The sequence below is a fragment of the Clytia hemisphaerica genome, unplaced genomic scaffold (assembly GCF_902728285.1).
Source record: "Clytia hemisphaerica strain Z4C2 unplaced genomic scaffold, Clytia hemisphaerica genome assembly, whole genome shotgun sequence".
NCBI lineage: Eukaryota > Metazoa > Cnidaria > Hydrozoa > Leptothecata > Clytiidae > Clytia > Clytia hemisphaerica.
This window is the reverse complement of record NW_027103968.1, coordinates 171,966-190,267: the sequence shown is the minus strand read 5'-3', so window position 1 is coordinate 190,267 and position 18,302 is coordinate 171,966. Positions and strand designations below refer to the sequence as shown.

General features: G+C 37.8%; 2 protein-coding genes across 2 annotated transcripts in view; both read right to left on the bottom strand.

Annotated features, from left to right (window-relative positions):
• LOC136810403 (uncharacterized) overlaps positions 1-18,302 on the bottom strand; it is a 277,730-nt gene that overhangs the window by 189,035 nt on the left and 70,393 nt on the right. The gene's annotated exons all lie outside the window — the stretch shown is intronic.
• LOC136810390 (stress-induced-phosphoprotein 1-like) lies at positions 216-18,156 on the bottom strand. Its single transcript, XM_067066940.1, has 11 exons — positions 17,997-18,156; positions 9,150-9,359; positions 8,737-8,875; positions 4,680-4,818; positions 4,421-4,509; positions 4,084-4,169; positions 3,223-3,452; positions 2,340-2,557; positions 1,690-1,955; positions 880-1,046; positions 216-546 (listed from the first exon to the last, which is right to left on the bottom strand). Exons 1-11 carry the CDS (start codon positions 18,003-18,005, stop codon positions 474-476), a joined length of 1,626 nt encoding a protein of 541 aa, XP_066923041.1. The 5' UTR covers positions 18,006-18,156; the 3' UTR covers positions 216-473.

Below are 18,302 nucleotides of genomic sequence, written 5' to 3'. Positions count from 1 at the left end.
TTGGGGGAGTCTTTCAGCTTTGGGATTTCAACTTGTCTCGGAGCTATGAGTTTAAATTGGGGTTTGGGGAAGATATTGAGATTTTTTCACAATTTTTCTTTAACTAAAAAGCTTTATCTAACGCCACTATCAGTGGTAAAACCTGAAAATCGCCAATCCCTTGTACACTTCCTTCTAATATTTAACCCAAAAACAGGGTTAAAAAATAAACAAAGTTTTCTTGGGTCATCCATATTTATCTTTTTAATAAAATAAAATTCTGTGTAGTATTGAAAAAAAAACTCGTACCATTATAAAGAATTCGTCTATTAGTTACAAAAAAACTAAACTATAACAAGTTTAAGACCAAAAAAATCTGTTTGTTTTTAAAAGTGATTATCTTACATCATACATCTTGTCGTTTCTCCGGTGTGAGGTAATCGGATTCGCAAAACGGGATATCAACAGAATATCGGATAACATCATACTTCTTTTTATCTCATTTGTATAATTCCAGCGTCAGCAAGTTTTAAGAGTTTTTCCCGGACGCCAGGATTTTGGAAGTGTCTAAAAATGGAAAATTTTGAGCAATTTCGCAATTCAAGCGATGTGCTAATGTAGCCTCTTTCCCTTCAAGTTACCCTAATTTTCAACCAGCCTGGTAGATTTCTTGGGTTAAAAGATCAGTTGCTAAGAGAAAGTTTCAAACAATACTTTTAATTTGATTTTCGAGTTCGATTGGCAAGACTTTAACTGTGTATGTGTTTTATTAACAGTACGAGGACCATCATTTATAGGCATGCATAGAAGGTCATGATGGGAAAAGAATCTCTCGAAACGTAGCCAAACGTAGTTTACCACGGTAAACTAAATGTTTAGTATGAGAAAAACATTCCTTACTCGTTAGCAGCTGTTGGATTCTGTTGCATTTGTTCCAAAATCATTCGCATAGCAGGATCCCTGAGAATTTCTTGAACTTCAGGATCTTCCATGGCTTGTTTTTGTCGTTCTTCGGGTGTCAAAGAGTGTTTTTGTTGTTGACATTTCATGATACCTTCACGTGCTTCCTGAAAACATGCCATGATAGAAAAACACTTATCTCTTCAATTAAATAATAAACATTGAACTGGGTTGAACTTCTAAAATATCTATATGATTAGTCTCTATCACTGACCTTTATATACCCTAGACCGACCATGTTTCTCAATCCCGGGCCAAGCAAAATCTTTGATCGGAGTTGAAAAGTAGCGGTGTAAATGCATCGAGAGCGCTAGATCTACTTTCCCGCCTCGAAAACTTTTGATGATGTAGCGCCGTTAGACGTTAATTCTTAACATTGCAATGGATTCTTTACGGGTACCAATTAAAAAAAACCCGATCAAAGATGGCGGATATAGCTTGGTCTACTATTCTTCACTACAGCAGAGTCAATTTAACTCGAAACTCTTTAACTCAAATGTCCCCTAAACTCGAACAAGTTTTCTCGTCCCATCAGTTGAAGACGTCTTAAAAGCCAATCTCCATGACTTGAAATTGTCATGATTCGAACAAATTTATGTTCCCCGTGCGTGTTTGAGTTATGGAGTCTCCACTGTATTAATCCTCAAAAGAGAAACATTCGAGAAGTTTTTTTTTCATTCTGGAATATAATTACCACCTCTTAGAAATGGGGGAATAATCTTACTTATTTAGATATAACTAGAAGTGTACCTGACAACTAGGATCGATCTCGAGTGCTTTCTCGTATGCAGTTTTAGCTCTCAGTATTTGTTTGATCATCAAACAAATGCCACCTTTCCGCAGGTAAGCTTTCAAGAATTTATCGTCTAATTTTAAGCATTCGTCGACATCCGCCAGTGCCAAACCAAATTCTGCTAGTTTGGTGTAACAAGCCGCACGGTTGCTGTAGACGCGAGGATCGCTCGGGTTTCGTTTGATGGCTTCGTTATAATGTTTGACGGCCGTTGGATAGTCCGCTGTAATTAACAACAAGTTTTTAGAATAATTATTTGCATCAATCAAAGAAATTTTCTTCGCTAAACTCATATAGCCGGTAAACATTTTCAAACTATAAAAATTCTGCTGTCTCTGCGAGTTCCGTTCATTGCCTTTGATGAGAACCTTTAAAGAAAGCTTTTTGACACGATGAACACTAGGTTTGAAATACCCTACAATATCTCGAAATAAAATTATTACACCACTTTCTATTGTTTATATTACAATGGAATTCTTTACGTTCCACCTAAGCAAAACAAAAATCAAAATGGTGCCAGATTCCACCCGGGGCCAATTAATTAACAGAGCAATCCTGTATGAGGCTTAAGGGGCCTTTAGGCTGAGCATGGTTCTAAGAAACATACCTTTCTTGAATGCCTCGTTTCCCATGTTTCGCTCCTCTTCAGCTTTCTCCGGGTTGATGTAGGCTAAATGTTCTTGTTCTTTGAGTACTTTTTCTGCTTTGTAGATTTTGTCACGTACTTGTTGATTGTTCGATTCGGATAAAGAGTCTTTCCACATTTCGATCGCTTTACGTATCTCACCTTGTGCATGATGGACATTACCGATTCGTACCATAGGTCTGTAAAAGAAGAGAAGCACGAATAACTTGAAAGGCAAAATGTTAGAAGTGTGAAATGGGGCGTAGTGAAAAAGATAATAAATCAAGTGCTGACTTGGAGGATCAAACCTGCTCAAAGTTTACATTTGCCTTTAACCTAGATCTGTAAAGCAGAAAGGTATCAATATTTTGAAAGGTGAATTTTTAAAATGTGTGGAACTGAGCGCGGTGAGAAGTCTTATCCCCTTTCCCTTGAGGATTAAACATGCTCAAAGTTGCTACATTACAGTTGCTTACAACCTATATCTTAATCCTACGTAGAGCAATTGGCTTCTCTACTCGATCAAAAGCTTCATAAAAGCAAATCATTGCATATTGCATATAAGTAAGTCTGCGACCGCAGTCGGAAGCGACCCGAAGGCTCCTCTTTCGATAGCTATCTACCTGAAGGTAGGAGAGGGCGCCACTCTTTCTCCCTGGATTGCTCCACTTACCCTTGATCCTTCTCTTAATTGCTGAGCATCAAGCAGAGAGGCATCAAGTACCATTTTGGAAATCTTTGGTATGACCCGGCTGGGGGTTGAACCCACAACCTTGCGAACCGTAGCCGGATGTTCTACCACTGCACTACGGTCGCTTATAAATTGCATATAAACTAAACTATAACAACAGCACTTATGACTCACTTTGCTATCAGTGCAAAATCAGCTCTGTTTTCACGTCCAATCTCGATCGCTTTTTGACACAATTCCAAACATTCAGTGTATTTCTTTTCTTCAAAGAATACAGCCGTTTTGTTGGTATAATAAACAATGTTCGTTGGATCTAGCTCGATAGCCTTGTCGTAGTGTTGGTGGGCAGTTTCGAAGTCTTTCTTCTTGTATGCGGCGTTCCCTTTTTCTTTTTCTGAGACAGCCTAATTTGAATTAAAAAGATCCATTTAGCGTATTTTTTAACGAATTGCGATTAAGCAAAAATTGACATGTAGATAAATGCTCGGAACGTCTCGCGACTTAGAAATTCGTTCAAAACTTTAGATTTGATCCCGGCTCGAACCACCAAAGTAATTTGTCAATGATTCAGAGCCCGGCACGCTAGCAATGTTATACAAAGACGCAGCAGAAGAAATGACACTACAATATACACAGGTGAACAGACTTCACTGGTTAGGCTAACTGTTTAATACCACATAGGAGGGTACCCATTCACACAAGAACATAGGTGGGTATGGGCGTACCGCCGACTGGGTGTGGGGGATGCTCCTTCGCACCAGGCAAACCTGGTACAAACTCTTAACCCCTATATAGTGTTCACCTGTAACGAAGTGCGCGCTACGCACACCCACCCACGTTCAGACCATTAAAATTGTATGAAGATTAAGGATTAAGCTATTATTAAAACATGAAAATGACAACGACAATATCAATTGAAGGAATATTCGGTGAAAAATTGCAAAGGAAAAAATAATTCATTTTAAAAGCAGTATTAAGAGGGCTTTCGGTTAATGACAGAAGTCAAGCCCTCTAAGTAAAGGAAAATAAACGTACGGATTTTTGGTTATCACTTAACGTAACTTTAGGTTCTTCTTTTTTCGGCTCCGGTTCTTTAGGCTTCGAAGGTGCTGGTTTCGAATCTAAAAATTAAGTGCAAAGGATATCTACTTTATAATAAACACCTTTACTTCAAGGTTTCAAAATGATAGTAGGGAAATTGTAATAATTGGAATGTCTTGGGTGAAAAAAAATGCTGAAAGAAGGGCTTATCTTATACAGAAAACATGGGAAATGCACTGTAGGAAATATTAGAATAAAAATGTCATGTCTATCAAATAGCAGGAAAATACTGTTTAAAATACAGAAATTTTAAAAAGCTTATTGTGTGTACCTGGTTTTCCTCCCGGTTGCTGCATATCCATGGGTATATTCAACAACACACTAAGTACCGTCAAAAACCGTTGATCTGTCTGAGCCAGCCTGGAAAAAATGTAAAAAGTTTCATGGATTCTGTTCAAATTTCTTTCTGTTACCTCACAGATTTTTCGAATGGAAACCAGTCTGATTATTCTCTACTGTATACTATATATAATAGACCTTTTAAGGAACTTTTTCTCGCTTTATTATTAGCATTAAGTATCATTTCTTACATAGTGAGTTTTGAGGGGTCTTGTTTGAGCATAGACAATTGCGCTACAAACGATGGGTCGCTCATAAACTCTCTGCATCGTGGATCCATGGCCAGTTTGGCTTCAAGGTTTGGGTCCATGAATGGGTTATTTGCACGAGCTAAAATATAGAAGGAAATTCAAGAATGTAATGTAGTCAATACTCAAGGCTGAAAATAATGATGGATATTGTTCAGATTAGTTTATATTCTTCTTTCTTTTCATTTAGATCTAATGTATTACAAACAATATATTTAGTTGTGGCCTTAGCCATCATTGAAACTAATTCGTTTCCTTCAATCACCTTTCTACATGGCGCTGTCACAGTCAGATCAAGACTGGGAAAAATACCTGCGGGATGCTGAAATCCCAGAAGAAGCTGCACACCAATATGCAAAGAGCTTCACAGAGAATCGAATGACATTCGAGATATTGCCCTCCATGGACAGGTCATTTCTTAGAGACCTGGGCATTACAGTTATTGGGGATATAATGAAGATTCTCCAACACGTCAGTAGTAGCAGTACCCCAGACTCGACTACGTATGCTACGACTAATCCGACTCCTTCGGTCAAACCAACCGCCTCACATAAATCCGCAAAACTACCTTCCATTACGTCTGACATGACCCATCCGCAGTTTCGCAAATTCAAAATCGATTGGGCTGTTTACAAACAAATCGTAGGGATCCCAACAAACCAGATTGCATCAATGATTTACAACGCATGTGACGATGCTACCCAAACAAGTATCATCAACAACCATCCAAGCTTTCTAACATTCAATGAGAACAATTTCCTGAATGCCATTGAAACCATTGTTACGAAAAAGTCGAATCCAACCGTCCACAGAATGCAATTTTCATCACTATTGCAGCACGAAAATGAACAACTAAGGGACTATTTAGTTCGTTTAAAGTCGCCAGCACAAGACTGCGAATTTTCATGTCCGCAATGTCATCATGATCTGTCACCTTCGTACATCAGAGACCAATTGATCCGGGGCTTACATAACGAGGTTCTACAGACCTCCAACAACTCAACATACAGTGTAAACGCGAAACTCACCATTGTCCCTCCCCGTTCCAACTCGCATGTCAAGTACCTCCCAATACCAAGAAGACTGTCTTGGATGCAGTTGACGGATATCATTCTGTACCAATTGATGAAGAGAGCCAACATCTCACGACTTTTATAACTGAATTGGGACGATACAGATATCTTCGTATGCCCCAAGGTTTTATAGCATCTGGTGATGCCTACACCAGTCGTTATGATGACATTATTAAAGATGTACAACAAAAGGTGAAATGTGTGGATGATACTCTGTTATACGACTCGTCAATCACGGAATCCTTCTACCATGCATGGGATTACCTTCAACTTTGTGGGGAGAAAGGAATCGTCCTCAATGCTGAAAAGTTTCAATTTTGTCAAGACACAGTTGATTTTGCCGGACTTAAAATCACACCAAATGGAATTGCACCCTCTGAGTCAATACTGAACGCTATAAAAAACTTTCCCACACCTAAAAACATTACTGACGCTCGCTCATGGTTTGGGTTAGTCAACCAAGTCGCTTGGGCCTACTCTATTGGTCCAGTAATGCTTCCATTCAGGGAACTTGTGAAACACAAATCGAAATTTTATTGGGATGAGACTTTGAACAAACTTTTTATTGAATCAAAGCAATTGTTAATCGCAAGTGTTAGTGAAGGTATTCGTTCGTTCGACTATAAGCGCACAACTTGTTTACAAACTGATTGGAGCAAGGACGGTTATGGGTATTTACTACTACAACAGCATTGTAAATGTGATACAAAGAATGCACCTGTATGCTGTCCAGACGGATGGAAGCTCATCTATGCAGGCTCAACATTCACATCTGACTCCGAGAGCCGATACAGCCCAACAGAAGGAGAAGCACTTGCCGTTGCCTGGTCACTCGATCACGCCAAGATGTTCGTCCTCGGCTGCAACAACCTGATCATCACAACAGACCATAAACCATTGCTGGGTATTTTCAACGATCGGGACCTCAGCTCAGTAAAGAATCCTCGCATTCAAAAGCTAAAGAGCCATTCCCTCAGATTCAGATTCACCATCTAGTATTGCCCTGGAAAATGGATGCGTGGACCCGATGCCATGTCCAGGAACCCTGTCAGCGTAGCTTCCATCGACTCATACAAGGAGACAACGAGAGTATTGCGTCAAACGACAACTACTGCTACCATGACAGAAGATGATCTAAATCCAGACATCGATTCAGAAGTCAATGCCATTTCCGCCATCAATATGTGCCAAACAACTGACCATGTTCAACTCCTTACTCTCGATCAGATACGTCAACATGGATCAACTGATACTGACTACTCATCACTGCTACAAACCATCCAGGACGGCTTCCCAACAGCCCGTGAAAGCCTACCTGCCAATCTACGACCATTCTGGGAAGTTAGAAATCGTCTATCGCATTGGAATGGTCTCATAATGTTAGACAAACGCCTCGTGATACCCAAGAACCTCCGTCATCAGATCCTTCAAGCGCTTCATTCCGCCCATCAAGGATGCACAGGTATGCAGGCTCGAGTAAACGATTGTATCTATTGGCCGGGAATCAACAAAGATATCCACCGAATCCGTGATTGCTGTAAAACTTGTATCAGTCACTCACCCAGTCAGCCCAAGGAACCGATCATCCAAAGCCCTCCACCGCAATATCCATTCCAAATGATCACCGGTGATTATTTCATTATTGCAAGTCACCACTATCTGACGATCATTGATAAATATAGCGGCTGGAACTGCCTGTATCATTTCGGACCCAATGAAGCCACCAGTGCCACCCTGATATCCACTTGTCGCACCCTCTTCACTAACTACGGCGTTCCAGAAGAATTCAGTTCAGATGGACCGCAAACAAGTTCCAACAATTCTTATTGGGGAGTCAAACACCGTCTATTATCAGCAGAGTACCCCCAGTCTAATGGCAGAGCAGAGCTAGGGGTGAAAGCTGCAAAAAGAATTCTACTCGATAACTTATCACCAAATGGCACAATCGACAACAACAAGGTTCCTCGAGCAATCTTACAATACAGAAATACTCCTCTACCAGATCTCAAACTCAGTCCTGCCCAAATCCTATTTCACCACCAGCTGCGTGACCACATACTCACACACCCATCCCACTATCCCGTGATAGACGCAAGACAACGGGAAGAAGCATTCTCCAAACGAAACCATGTCATCAGTGAGGAGTACAACAGACACGCCAAAACATTACCGTCCCTATCAGTTGGAACCGCTGTCGTCATCCAAAACCGTAGTAAGAAGCATCAACGCCGATGGATCCGCGCTCTGGGATGATTGTAGAAACACTCCCTAACAGACAATACAGAGTCAGAACCAATGGCTCAGGGAGGGTGACACTGCAAAATCGTCGCTTTCTTCGACCAGCAACATTTGTATCACCAACAGCACTACCCACACCCACCAATCTGCTTCCAGCCTCACCATTAGAGACCACTCCTCCAACTATTCCTCATCCAACAGTTCCTATGCCTGCTCAGCCTCAGCCAGCACAACCAACACAAGCAAGAGTTACCAGATCGTCATCAAATATCCTACGACGATTAGCATCTCATAACGTGCCTGGCCTCTTGGAACAACAACCACTTTCTCCCTGCCGATAGGGGAAAGAGCCATTGAACTGTATATAAAGAAACGTTGAACTGTATATATAAAAAGAAACCGAACACTATCTACAGTGACCATGACCTCTCTGGGAAGGGGAGATGTTCAGATTAGTTTATATTCTTCTTTCTTTTCATTTAGATCTACTGTATTACAAACAATATATTTAGATGTGGCCTTAGCCATCATTGAAACTAATTCGTTTCCTTCAATCACCTTTCTACAGATATAGAAAGTATTCTATAAATTTCGTATACTTAACTAATTATAATTTAAGTATGAAATAAGAAATCAAACAACATTCTCATAAACTAACCTGAATTATTTAAAAGAAAGAAAAACTTTACCAATTTTGGCTTCAAGATTTTTTGCTGATTCTTTGAGTGTGGCATTATTGGGTTCGTGTTTCAGGCCTTCAGTATAAGCATCCATAGCATCCATTTCTTTACCAAGGTATTCGTAAGCTGCTCCAAGTCTTGAATATCCCTGAAGTAGGACAAAACATTATAAATCTACCCTGTATTACAAATCGATAATGACTTTAAGAAAACTCGTGTACAGACCCCTGCTTGAGAGGAAACCCTTTGAAAAAACACATAAACAATTATAATCCCATTTGAAATAAATTTCATACTAAATCGTCATTCTACACCATCTACATTACAAATAGTGAAAAGTGATCGAAATGGTCATAGATCACTAGCATTATATTGTAAAATGAATTAAATAGTAATTAATAGTAAGTAGAACAAAATAATACCTTTCCCCAGTCTGACTTTATATCTACAGTTTTTTGTGCGTCTTCCAGTGCTTTTTGGTATTCCTTGTTCTTAGCATAAGCAGCAGATCTGTTACTGTAAAAGACATGATTGGCTGAATCAAGTTCGATGGCTTGTGTATACAGCTTGATAGCTTCTGGAAAATTGCCAGCAGATAGTGCTTTGTTTCCTTGATCCTTGTATTGAGTTGCCTAAGGTAAAATATACAGTACAACATTTTAAATCGAACATAATTGGTTGAATTGTATTTGGCTGCAGTACAACATTTGATACATCCAAGAAAGACCATTTTTTAAAATGCATTTTTAGCATCCGATCATGAAATGCTGCCTTTCTTGAATTATGAAGAAATATGGCTGACAAGTCACATGCTGAATGAACCTAACTGATGATGAGAGTCAGATAAAAATAAAAATAAAAGACAATAATGTCCAGCACAGAAGCAAAATATCATAACATAATGAGAAGGAATAAACCAAATAAAAAACACGCAACTCTTCACTGAATGGTTAAAAGGTGATAGAAAAAACAATACTGTTGTCCCCAAGCAAATTTCGAATTGGAAATGTGCTTTGTTTGATCTACTATCATAGCAAAGAAAAGCTACTTGCAGTGGTAGACTTTTCAGAAGCTGAATGATTTTGGCTTAAGAAGCTAGCTTGGAAAAAAGTCACTTGCTTGGTTTCACACACAATTGGGAGAATTGCAGTTGTCTGATGTATAATCTTAGCAAAGAAAAACTGCTTGTGGTGAATTTTTCAGAAGCTAATGATTTTGACTTTAGTAAGCTTGAAAAGCTCAGGGAAGATCTGAATGACATTCAGATGGCACATATAAGTAATGCTATGCTGCTGATAGGCATTTTTACAGGTTTGGGGGTGGGGGATGCCAAGAAGGGGGGTCATTTAACGGGGATCAGACTTCTTTCCCCACTATGTATCTTTTTTATTAAAACGACATTATCTTTTTGAAACTTACTTTAAAGTTTGGAAAAAGCAATGCCCTTGTGCTTTTTATGCTACTGCCTTTTACATAGCTGTCAATTTCGCCTCACAAAAATGCGGGAGAGCTCCAAGTCGGAAAAATTTCCCCCAATAATCACATTTTTCCGAATCGGAAAATCAGGAAATCGAGGGAATTTTCCAGCAAAATCCAATCTTATCGGAATTTTCTTTCGGGAAATCGGGGAAATCATAGAAATTCAGGAAATTTTGACATTCTGCTTTTTCAAAATCTGAATTTCTTTTCAGGAAATCGGAAAATTTTTGGAAATGCGGGAGATGCCGGTGAAAATTCTGAAAATGTGGGAGATTTGGCTGAATCTTTTTCCCGCGGGAGAAACGTTGGCATGCGGGTGTCTCTCGCATTGTTGATAGCTATGCTTTTACAGAACTTAAAATTTATGAAAAATAGGTAAAAAAGATCTCAAAAATGCCTTTCTGGGTAGGAAAAAGGACTATTTGGATAGATTCATGAAATTTTGGGCTCATAGTATGCTCCAAATTGGCATTTTTGTAGGTTTTAGCGCACTTAAAATGAATTCCCATCAGCCAGCATGGCCTATCTAACCCTTTTCTTTGGAAGCCATTATATTTCCTGTTACCTTGATCATTTTAATATACTTGAGAGGGTTTGCTTCTCTTGATGTCATTTTAGAGCTCTCTGAAATCAGGGCTCGAAATAACGGTCGGACATCGGACATTGTCCGACCCAATTGCTGAAATGTCCGACCCAAATCGATTCTAGTCGGACATCATGTCCGACCCAATTACTTTCGGTGCCTTCGAAAAATTTCCAAAAGAAATTGTAATTTACATAGAATTAGTAACTTCTTTATTTACACACAAAAACTCTCAAAGTTGCGATCATTAGTGTTAGATTTTGTGTGATGCTTTTTCTCAACAAATGAAAGCATGCTTCAAGTAAAAATCATGGGCTTCTGACCATTAATTGACATTTGTTTAGCTTCTTCGTGATCAATGTAAAATTCTATCAGAAGCTTGTATTAGACTTGAAGTATACCCCACATAAAAATCAATTGGACATGTCCGACCCATTTTACTTTAGAAGCCTTAGGACATGTCCGACCCAAATCAATTTTTGATCGGACAGTGTGTCCGACCACCTAAATATCGTTATTTCGAGCCCTGGAAATGTTCCAGATTTTGATTTTTGAGAGTCCCAATGGCCACCATGAACTATCTTACCCTTTTCAGAACCGAAAGAGGGGCTTAAAAAGGGTTATGCTTTGATTTTCCTAAACTTCTTAGGATACTGGATGAACCTAAAATTTCATGATATCTAACTAAACAGAAAAATAGTGACAGGACTCCAAATGTTGACAAAAAGTCACTTTTCCTAACCAGAAAGGTATTTTCGAGAGCTTTTTGACACCTTTTTTGTAAATTTTGAAAAGGCTGGATGGCCATCTTAGGCTTTATTTCACCCTAAAAGGACTATTATTTTGCACAGTTTTTGGTAAAAAAGTTTCAACAATTAAACACTGGGGCAAACACTGGACTTAGGGATGTAAAGTTTGCGCCAAAAATCTTCTAATAGGATAAATTTTCATAAAAAAATTATCCTTATTTTAGTCGCGCTGATGAATTGTTGAAAATTTGTTCAGGGAAAGAAATTTGGAGTTTGTTGGACACAGATTGACATGGCATTTCACCTTTTATTAGTTTTCGATGACAGGTTGTGCATACATAGAAATTACCGTCAGAAAATACAAACACACTTCTGCTATTTTATAATCTATTTAACAAAGTTCAGATGAAAAAGTACATAATCTTTACTGAGAAACTGAGAAACCTGGCTGAGAAATACATGAATTTATGTCTCAAACAGCACAAACACCACTCATATGAAAATTATCATACATATTATAACTATTAGTATTTGGCTCAAAAATCAAATTTTTCTTCATTATCAGCTAATTAGCCTATATGAAATGGGCTAATTTGCTTATTCTAGGCTAATTAGCTGATATTCCGAGATAATTTGAAGTTATCCCTGCCTGAATAATGAGTGAAGCATACGGTGCCTGTGTTTTGATTAAACAACCTCGTAATTTTCTGAAAGGTAAAGAAAAGTAGAATCAATCCGACACAATCATCGAACCACATCGAACTTAAATCGAACTCATCGAACATCAATCGAACTTCATCGAACAAAGAACACTCACCGAACTAAATCGAACTTATCAAGAAATTTCGTTCGATTTTGATCGATAAAGTTTGATGGTTCGATAACGAAAATCGGTTCGATAGGGTTCGGTTGACACCGCCTGGAATAGTTCAAAATCCAGTTTACATACACCAGGCGTAGTTAATCGATATAATTGATAATCTTGAGTAATCGATAAATAATCGATAAGTAATCGATGGATTAGATATCGATTAACCGACAGAATCGATAGGTAATCAGACCTTCAAAAAATCTTGAGTATCGATCAGCGATCGATTATTTCCAAGCTATCGATTACTTATTGATCACATATCGTACATACAACCTATCGATTACTTATCAATCATGTATCGATTGTTAACAATCATCGATTACTTATCGTTCGTGCATTGATTACTTAGCAATTATTTACTTATCTTTGATCACGTATCGTTATTGATTATATATTGATCGTGACCGACTATTGACTACATTACCAGCCCTTTTTACGCCGGGCCTTATTCCACCAACGAGCCCAAAAATAACGCTAATAAGGTCCGGCGTAAAAAGGGCCAAGATAAGGTATCTAATGAAGTAAAGAAAATTTCTGGAATTCGCCAAATCTCATACCGATCGTATTACTTTGAATAAACGCCCGCTTTCGAATTATTAATGCTCCTCCAAAAAGGCAAACCATTCAATAACTCGAGTTGTCTAAGGACGTGATTTTTCGAAAAATTTTGTTTTTCTCCGCGCGCGAGTATAAATAGAGCCTTGTTTCAATTTTTCTCTTTTTTCGCCGTGTAAACTAGCTTTTTAAGATTCGAATGTTTATCATCGAACACACGCGCGTGACTCTTTTTCGAATGTTTTTATTCGATTTTAATTTGGTATGTGTGAGCAATCTGGACGGTCTTGGAAATATTTTGTATGGAAATTTTTCGAAGTCCACTTCATTTTTTCAAAAAAGCGAGGGGGTGAGAGACTTTTCTTAGCAGGCCACTCAAAGTTTCTTTGTTTGAAAGATGCATTTGTATTTAATCGAAGTAATGGTTTATCATTCAATCTATGGATATGTTCTTCACCTTAATAAACCAAGAGCATTTCTGCTGCAATATTTCATTCAAAATATCTCTCAATAATGAGAAAGAGAAAGGCTTCGTAACCTCAGTTTTCTGCGTTCAAATTTTTGTTATTGGTTCAAATAAGTTTTAGGTGGATCTCTGCAGCTCGATATAGATTTTTTCGATATTTGGTTGGCTACTCAAGCAAGGAAAAAAGAAGTAAAAGAAGAAATTCAAGCCACATCAACGAATCAAGACTGTTGGAAAAGGAAGAAATGATTGTAATGGTGCCCTTTGGTCTAGAAAGTATTTTGTCGATACAAGAAGGTAAGCAATGCTTTATAAAATATATAGTCTCAGTTTCTTTGCATTTTTTGTTCTATCGCTCAGTACTCCTACTTCCTTTCCATTAAATCTTTGAGGTGGAAAAAGGAAAAACCGATTGATTGCTGTCCAGATCATATCAAAATCCTTCTTTAAAAATTGACAATATTTCAATGGGAAAACTTCCTTCCAGAAATATTTGTAGAGACCAACCAACCACCCCTGTCTCCTCTCTGGTAACCCTCCTCTTTGTAGAATTCTTATCACTTGAGTCTTTCTCAGCGTTCATAACTGTTCACAGGAAGAGATCTGTCAAGCTGAATATTCTTGGATTGATTTTCCTTTGTTTCCTTTTTTTTAAGATGCTGCTTATTGAAATATTATTAGGCTTACAAACTGAGATGTGACACGATGTGACTTGGTGAGCTTTGAACCCACCTTTATGATTTTTGATAAATATATTTCATGAAATTGTTTGTTTTGTTTTAATTTTGTCTCCATCCCTTACCACAATTATTATTGTATATCTTTGATAATTTTCAGTCTTAGTCTGAGTCCTAAGCTGGATATTTCTTTGCTTGGAAAAAGGATTTTGAGGGGATTTTTTATCAAAAAGTGGAAAGATTCTTTCAAAATTTGTATTTTCATTTCACCGCCTCCTTTTTTTTACGAGATCGTTTTTTCTAAACCAATCAGAATCGTCGATTTATCGCGAATTAGCCAATCGCGGCAAGTTTTCAGCAATTTCGGTCTGGTCTGTAATTTTAACAAATTATTCGAACAAAGCTTCTATTGGTTGGCCAGGTAGGGGGTTTCACTAAATTCAAAACTGCACCAGTTATATTCGATGGGGAAATTCCCATTTGGGTTTTCCTGAAAGCAAGATAAATTGCGGACCCAACCATAGGTCGGGGCGAAATCTACGACGTCGCAAACTTGACCTATGCGGCTTCAAAGTTGAAAGTTGAGATTATTGTGACACTTCTTAGGATTTTTCTGCTTTTCTTTTGCATCTGGAATTAGCCCCTACCTCGGAGGACCTCACACGAAGTAATGTTGAGTTATTTCAAGAAAAATAAACTTTCAAAAGTTGCTCAAAACCGTGCAGTTTTGGAAAAACTACGATTTTAGTACATAAACTTTAAATGCATCCCACAGCCTTTCGCTTGCATTTATGATGCTAATTTTTCTTTTATGTGAAAAAGAAAAAGTTGAAATTTTATTCATAGTTGAAACTGAATGAATAAGAATCGATAATTGATCAAAATTAAAGAATGAAGACACCAATTTTTCAATTCACGAAAAACTAGCTATTTTGCAGACCACGGTTTTCCGGCCCCTTAGCTAAGTCGAGAACGCCCCTTCTTTAAATAAAACGGTAATTTTGTTGTTTTTTTAACTTTTTTTTGTTCAGCCTTTCAGTATTCAGAGGGTTTGAGAATGCTTCAGCCGAAATTTACTGTGTGCTTATAGAAAAAATGAGTGTAGTAGCTTTTCTAGGTCCTATGCTACCAGGGGATTTGATTCAATTCAAAAGTACATCCCAATCGAGATCAGCGAAAAAAATTGCTTTTAATTTCGCGAAAATGGCAAAAATTCGAGAAATTGAGAAATTTAATCTCGCGAAGGCGAAAGTTAATCCAATTAAAGTACCACTCCCTAAAATCTGATAAATAATCGATCACGAATCAATAGTTGATCGATTAACTATTTGATCGATGATTAATCAATTTTTGATCGATATGTAATCGATCAAAAGCTGTGATCGATAGCCGATCGATTTTTAATCGATACTTAATTTAATCGAAGTATAATCGATCTATAATCGATAAACAATCGATGACAAAATTGATCGATAAATAATCGACCTTTGAAAAAATCTTGAGTATTGATTACCTATCGATTCTATCCGTTAATCGATATCTAATCCATCGATTACTTATCGATTATTAATCGATTACTCAAGATTATCGATTATATCGATTAACTACCGTGAAAAAGGGTAACTTGCATCAGTGGAGGCTAACATGCATATACCCCAATTCACAGACTTGTCTGGTCATGGTTTTCTCACCTTGTATATGAAAATCAAATTTAAGAAAACATGTAATTAATTGAGGAAAGATTATTATAATTACCATGAATTGCGTTTCCCAAATAACCTCACTTTTACACGCTTCATAATCTGACATCTTGTTATTTAGAATTTTCAAAAGAATGAGTCGGGATTACGTCATTAGTCCAAAATATGATTGGTTGATAGATATGAGCCTGGTTTCCCCATCCACTCGGTAAAATATTCACCACCCTTCAGCCACCCTGGAGAGACAGGGGAGGCAAAAAGAAGTACTAATGGCTAAATCTTCATGATGCACCGGCCTTGCAAGTACACCGTGCGGGTATGCGCGGGCAAAATATTGTGCGCGTAAGCGCACAGGCGAGCGCAGTGTTTTGTTAGAGATAGGCAGCAATCCCCAACATACACCCAGACGACTGTGCACCCTCCCGATGGTGCACCCGTGTGTGGGGTCTTCTTGGAGGAATGACGATCATAACAGTTAGCCTAACTCGTGAGGTCTGTTCACCCGTATATACTATTATTATATGTCACTCTATAAATCACCTTGAATTTCGAAAAAGTGGCAGGCGTCGTGGCCCAGTGGTTTAGACTACGTGTTTCGTAATCAGAAACATGTAGGTTCGAACCGGGGTAAAGTATTGAAAAGTTTCAAAAAATTTTCTAAGTCTCCGCGCTTGTCGGTGCATCATGAAGATTTAGCCATAAGTAAAGAAGTAAGTATGCATCCTTATGGAAACCACCCCATTTTGACATTTTTTTTAAACAAGTTGCGAAAACGGGGGAAAATGTGCAGAGGAGAGCAGGCGAAAGACATTTATAATCACGCTCTTCGAAACGAGTGACATGTTGTCGTGCTCGTGGGAAAAGAAAAGTGATTCTGATCAAAGATAGGTTTTTCTATTGTCAAGTGATTTTGTCATAATTTTTCCATGTCAACACTTTGAAGAGAAGTAATACTGCTCTAGTTGGTCTGTGAATTGGGGTATATGCATGTTAGCCTCCACTGATGCAAGTTTAGCGACTCCAGAAGTCACGCAACTATCGTTGACGTCAAACCAAATGTTTCATTTTTCCGTGAACTTTGAACCCTTCTAACTTTTCTTCTATGTATATATGCTAAAGCGTTCCGGTTTTTACTAAAAGAAAGCCTGTGATCTTAGCTTTCCAGCGGTATATAACACTGTGGACACGGGCTAGACGGTAAATTGGTAAAATGCGGAACGTTTTGCACATTTTGAAAATTGTTTGCCGACGGGAGAAAAGAAATTTGCAACTTTCGAAGAATAAATGTGTCTGGAAACGGAGGAAAAAGTAATTGGAGGCTGAAACTTTGTATGTTTATCAGAAAAAGGGTGAGGAATTCAAAAATCACATTCGCTAATTCTAGTTCTTTCATTTTCATGTAGTTTTTTTAACTTTTTTGCTTCTTTAGCATGGGAATGTCCCAAAAAAAAGTTTTTATTTCTGCCGAAATGGATTTTCTTTTCATTTGGGGTTTCTACTTTCAGAAAAACTTATTCTCTACTCATAAGTTTTTGTTCCTCCATTTCCAGAGGCCCCTTGAAAATGGGTCCTACCACCTTTCTTGACTCATTTCAACCTTTTCCAAGCTTTTTCTTCAAAAACAAAAATAAAACAATGCAATGTCTTCTTTTTTCAAAAAAAGATATATCTTTCACTATTTTGATAAATATACTAAATATTTTACAAATATTTTTATATAATAATATTTTAACACCATCAAAGAATTCTCCCTCCAAATTTGAGGTCTCTAGCTACGCTAGAAAAAGAGATATGCAAAATTTAAGAAGAATGACTGGAAAATTTCTTTTTCTTCTTTTTTGACACATTTTTCGAATTTTTCCAAGCTATTTTACCTAACCTTTTTTTGACATTTTTAGTCAAAATTTTGACACTAAAATTTGAATATCTTCACAACCACTTGTCCTCTGGAGGCCTATGACCCCTCATTTTCTTTCTTTTTTAAAGCTCTACAAGATAGGATAGATTTTGAAAAAAAAATTAAAACTTGAAAAATCTTCTGGAGTTGCTAGCAAGTTACCCTTTTTCACGGTACGCCTGGGGCATACACCCTACCATAAAGAACAGATGCCCACAACAAGTTCCTAGCCCTATTTTGAAATTTGGATACAATTTGTACAGAATAGAATTATGAAATACATAAGTTTTACCTGTGTCATATTTTGTTCTCTGTTATTATCTTCCAAATGTTTTAGAATCTTTTTACAGAACTTTATTTCTCAAATCTTTTCCAGCACCTTCTTTTTTCAGCTCCTCCACACGCGGGATTACCTGCTAGCTAACCTTATCTCTTAGGCCGAGGCGAAGATTATTTAGGAGCGAAAAGCTTTGAATCAAGGCCTCTAGGCGTGCCCCTTACAATCTAGTGGAATAAGCAATTTTGATTGGTGCTTCATTACGTCATCAAATTCCGTTTTAACAAATACGGATTTTTGGTTTATTTCGATTCGAAATCG